At 34.3% G+C, this 5,662-nt stretch overlaps 1 protein-coding gene and 1 non-coding gene across 2 annotated transcripts; both read left to right on the plus strand.

The window, feature by feature from the left end:
* The first annotated feature begins 344 nt into the window (after positions 1-344).
* TRNAQ-UUG lies at positions 345-416 on the plus strand. The gene has a single exon. It is a non-coding gene; the product is annotated as a tRNA-Gln (tRNA).
* Positions 417-713: 297 nt separating this feature from the next.
* LOC113847791 (chaperone protein dnaJ 10) lies at positions 714-5,243 on the plus strand. Its single transcript, XM_027477072.1, has 10 exons — positions 714-800; positions 897-956; positions 1,083-1,165; positions 1,672-1,825; positions 2,770-2,899; positions 3,226-3,384; positions 3,487-3,665; positions 3,983-4,063; positions 4,514-4,645; positions 4,801-5,243. Exons 1-10 carry the CDS (start codon positions 714-716, stop codon positions 4,879-4,881), a joined length of 1,146 nt encoding a protein of 381 aa, XP_027332873.1. The 3' UTR covers positions 4,882-5,243.
* Positions 5,244-5,662: the final 419 nt, after the last annotated feature.

Genomic DNA, 5,662 nt, shown 5'->3' on the forward strand with positions numbered 1-5,662 from the left:
TTCTTTTTCTTAAGATCTGAAATGTCCGGGGTGATAAAGGAGTGACAACAGTTGTGTTTACAGATACAACTTTACTACAGATTATAAAATTCCTGAATAAAAAAAACCAATTGGGTATGGATACTCTCAAGTTTAGCGTTTCAGTGCACCCTTTTTAGTGCTTTATCTGACCATTCTTTAGGCAAAAAGTTATATTCATAATTATTTATATAAAATGAAATAAATATTTAAAGGGTTAAGATGTTATCTAATGATAAAGATACTGAAGAGGATCTCATCGCGAAACTAATCATGGCGGTTGGTTGTATTTATAAATATATAAAGTTAAAGGCTTAGCGTCAACCGGTTCTATGGTGTAGTGGTTAGCACTCTGGACTTTGAATCCAGCGACCTGGGTTCGACTCCCGGTAGGACCTTTTTTAGTTGAATTTTTGTTGTAATTTCTCTTTCAAGTTAGGGGCATCATGCAAAGGCCCACGGACAGCTCTAAAACTAAAAGGTAATCTGTTATTGGATGTATGATGATGAAAGAGGCACTGCGAATGGGACAGAGAGGCACTTAAAAAACTGTTTTCTGCCGCTAAAAAGCACTTCCCGTGAAATACAATATTGCATTTCAGAACTGTAAAGCCTACTCTTCCTCGTGACCCTCTCTTCATTCCATTCCTCTTTCTTCTCTTCTCTTCCCTCCTTTCACAATTGTGGCACACACAATGGTGAAGGAAACAGAGTACTACGATATTCTCGGACTCACTCCCTCTGCCTCCGAAGACCAAATTCGCAAGGCCTATTATCATAAGGTTCTTTTCTTTTATTATTATTCATTCATTTATTCTTTTAACTTTTTGTTTTCTCTTCTTAATGAATTTCACGCTTGCTTCTTTCTTTTGTTACAGGCAATGCAAGTTCATCCTGATAAAAACCCAAACGATCCTCGTGCCGCCGAAAAGTTCCAGGTAACGTCATTTATTTATTTATTATTATTATCACCATATGAAATCAATGCTATTAAGTGCTTTGATAGTTTTATATTATATATAATATACTTATTAATACTGTATTGTAATTTGTGATGTTGGCAGATTTTGGGTGAAGCTTACCAAGTTTTGAGTGATCCGGTGCAAAGGAATGCGTACAATCATAATGGGAAGCGTTCTGTATCTAGGTATATATGATGAGTTATTGTGTTTGCTGGCACTCTGTCTTTGTATGCATTGTGGCTTGCGTGAGTACTCGTGAATATTTCTAGTTAGGTTGATATTATATTTCAATAATAATGTTAACGTGTTATAAGTTCCAGAGTACAATGAGTTACAAAAGTGCAAATCCCTCAAAATCTAGAGGAAATAAAAATGGAGAAGGCTACAGTCATATCAATAAAAATCGAAAGAAGATCAGTTTACCCCACATTTTAAAGATTTGGGGTGGATTTAAATGAATAGTTTTATTTAGTGTTTATTTAATGTGAGCTTATTATACAAGAACTTACTTCATAATCACAATTTAATAAGCTTAATTTGATAAATTTCAATAGTGGTAATTGAAACATGTTAAAAAATTTGGTTCAAATAAATAAGCTCCATAAAAACACTTTTTAATGCCTCCAAATTGCTATTTTCTATCTATGAAGAAGAGGATATTTTCTGGAAAGACTAATGGATTCCTTGATAGGGAAACTATGCTTGACCCAATGGCTGTCTTCGCCCTGCTCTTTGGAAGTGAACTGTTTGAGGATTACGTAGGGCATCTAGCTGTGGCATCAATGGCTTCTTCCGAGCTAGCTGATGAAAGTGAGGATCCAGATAAATTGCATGAAAAATTAAAGGCAAGTATGTTTTACGTTCAGTTTTCATTCTTGCTTTCATAAAACACCAATTCATGTAATTATATTTTCAATGTGGTGTTTCTGGATGATATTACATCAGTACATTTTCAGTTTCACACTTGCTCTTATTATGTAGAAGGAAAACAAAAATCAATCTGGGTAATTTGTCTAGTAGAAGCTTATCAATTTGGTTTACTGTGTGATGCTCCCAAAAAATTCTGTCTACATTGCTCGTTTGTTATTCACATACAACTAGATTGCATTGCTAGAGGAAATTAATTTCATCTGTTCTGCAGCATAATTTATTTTAGGAAAATGCTAACGGGTACCTTAAGAGCACTGTTTAAGGAACCAAATAGAATTTTTTTGCTAGAAAATATAATAAATACACCTCCTCCTGTGATTTTTAATGTTATTCAACACAATTTTCAATAAAAACCTTCCACTTCTAATTCCTTAACTAATGCTTAAGGGCATTGGTTAGCAAGATCCTTTATTTTATAAGTTTCAAGTTTAGTTTGATAGGGCAGACTAGTTAAGCTGTTATATTACTTCGTTTTGCTAAATCTTCTGTTGTAGTATTCTATTTGTGGTGAAAAAAATCATTTCAATTCTATGATTATTCTATGTCTAGGAAATTAATATATATACAATCCCTCCTCATTATATTATTATTACTTCTGCCTCTTTTTCTCAACTTTTTCCTCGAGTATACATATCTGTTTTTATAACCATCCACTTCACCATGTACCTCGCCCATTTAAAACCTTGTAGCATCATCCGCTGATTTATGTATTCTTCACTTGGACGTGATCTATGTGGACAAATTATGAATGCCAAAGATGTGATGTCAATTTGAGAAAAAGGGTGTGTGTGTATGTCTGGGGTGGGGTTACCTTTTTTTTTTTTTTAAAGTACCGTATGATTGCTGTGTTTCAATATAGGCTGTCCAAAAAGAAAGGGAAGAAAAGCTAGCACGATTTTTGAAAGATTTTCTTGGCCAATATGTCCGTGGTGACAAAAAGGGATTCTTCCAACGTGCAGAATCTGAAGCAAGACGGCTTTCTCATGCCGGTTAGTGAACTTAAAGCTACCTTTATTTGTAATATTTTCCTAGGGATTCACATGGTGCCATTTCTCATCATTCGATGCTGTAAATATTGAGTGGCTTGTTCAGAGTAAATGCACCACGGAACTCTCTAACACTTCTCTGATTGAAATTTTAAGCAAGTTGCCTCGGACATGTTTTTGCCATCAAAACTCGAATGCTTTCTGTCATGACTTATGAGAGCAGTATTACATAGTAACGACTATAACATTAAACAAAATTTTGTTTGTAGCAAATCATTGTATCAATTATATAAGTATAACCAATTAGTCTCCACTGTCTCCTAATGCAGCCTTTGGAGTTGATATGTTACATACGATCGGCTACGTATATTCAAGACAGGCAGCACAAGAACTAGGGAAAAAAGCCATTTATCTTGGAGTGCCATTTCTTGCTGAATGGGTACGCAATAAAGGACATTTCTGGAAGTCACACTTCACAGCTGCTAAAGGTATAGTGCCATTAGCAATCCCTGCCATAAAAGTCAGTTACATTTTCTTGAAAGTTGGTTATTCCAAACGATGTTTAATTTTATTGAACACATGCAATTTAGGTGCTTATCAGTTACTTCAGCTTCAAGAAGACATCCGCAAGCAATTTAAAATGGATGGTAGTGGTCTGGAAAACGATGTTGATTCTCATATTCGTCTTAATAAAGATACATTGATGAATTCGTTGTGGAAGTTAAATGTGATGGACATAGAAGTAACCCTTGTACACGTGTGTCAAATGGTGAGTTCTTAACTCGTTGAAATTATGTAAAATTCTGCTTGTATGGCCGTGTGATTTGATATGGGAAGTTCCGTGGTTGATCAGGAAACAGGTTATTGGTTTCCTTGTCACTTATCCTGATAAAATGAAGCTAAATGAGGAATAGGTTATCAGAGAGAAAGCCAGGACACTAGTTCCTAATGCAATTTGAGATGATCGTGATAATGAATTTTCGGAATGATTTCCTTTGCAAGAACTGGATACTTTTTATTACGTGCTAGCAGAACAAAGGAAACAAAAAAGATAGTAGATTCTGATTCATAAATCTGTTGTTGCAGGTGCTAAAGGAAAATAATGTTAGGAAAGAGGAACTTAAAGTTCGGGCTACCGCTCTTAAAATTCTTGGGAAGATATTTCAGGTGCACATTTTTAGTTACTTTTCATCTAGTATTCTAGCTTTCAGCTTTCTAGGAAAATGGACCATGAGTGGTTCTTTAATATTTTTTTTTTACCCATAGGATCCTCCTTACCAGCATCCGCTTTTCTAACAGTATAAGCATTATGTCTATCTGTATGCAAGATAAGCATCGGAATATTTGGATATAATTGAAAATTGAAGTCAATTATGTCGAACTATAATCATGTCAAACCATAAAACAGTATGATTGTGTCGAACACTGGAACCAAAAAAAAAAAAAAAACAAGACATTTTGGTATTCGTGTATGATTTCCTTGCAATTTGCATCTTATTATAAGGCCAAAAATTCCTGTCCCACAAGGGAGTTAAACATTCTATCATCAAGTTACAATTGTAAGAAACTGAATTTTTTCGTCTAGTAACCATTCTATTGTGATGATTCTTCCTTCAGGACAAGAATTCAAAAGGAGAAACATTGAAGAAGAAGATTGCTGCTGATTCTGATGACGAAGGAAGCAGTAGTGATTCTTCGGAGGATGAATCGCCTAGAGCAATTTCCTATCGAACTCCCTTTTTTACTCAGGCATGTATAGAAGTATTTAAAAATAATCACGTGTGGGCTTAAAATCTGCGTTCAAATTTACTCTTTATAATGCTTTTTAGTTTATAATTAAGCTTATACCACCACGTGTCTGTGATACTCTGATTACAAACATATGTATATTTCTGCTTCTACAGGGTATCGGTAGGCTCTTCAAATGCCTCTGTAATCCAGCATTTGATGTGGATGATGAAGAGATAGTTTACAAAATCAAATGATCCATATATACGTAAGAACAATGGAACAAGAATTCTACCGACTTCAATATTTTGTTCGTGAGATGATATACTATAAGGGCATTTCTAATACCCTCTCATCATAGTTTTGGGAAGACAATGGTGCAAGCCGTGAATAACCGTGTTTTGTTGCTTGTAATTACTAATTACCACTGCCATCAAGTTACATGTGGCATAACACTTGTTCAAGAGTAAACCTTTCTGTCAATTCCAAAGCTCTTTTTCTTTTTCTTTTTTTCCTTCTCCTTTTTTATGTTACAAAATTGCAAATTCATAGTAACTTCTATTTGGGTTCAGTTTAGACAGCTCTGGAACTTTACATTCGAGATACTTTTTGGGCCTTTGGCAAGCTATCGATTCAGATCACAATACAATGAATTTGCTGACACTAACAATAAATAATAACCCTGTTACACTGTTACACTCCAGCAAACAACTGTATAATAATTTTACCTACTATCTTGATGACCATTGTGTAATTAAAAAATATAGGCTTACTATCCTGTGGCACTACACAGCTCCTGATGCTTGAAATTTTGGAAACTTGTTTGTATTTATTTATCAAATCTAGTTTCCGTTGATACTTCTTTATATTTTTCTTTCTTTCTTTTACCTTGATCATCCCATTTATATTATTTTCTTTCTCTTTTTGCCAAGGTGTATACATTTTTTGAGATATGATATGGTTAGTTGCTATTTATGTAAGGGAATTCTCTTATATTTTTGCAATAATAATTATATCTCATTATTTACTTTTACTGTC

The sequence above is a fragment of the Abrus precatorius genome, unplaced genomic scaffold, assembly GCF_003935025.1.
Source record: "Abrus precatorius isolate BTA unplaced genomic scaffold, Abrus_2018 Scaffold8, whole genome shotgun sequence".
Lineage (NCBI taxonomy): Eukaryota > Viridiplantae > Streptophyta > Magnoliopsida > Fabales > Fabaceae > Abrus > Abrus precatorius.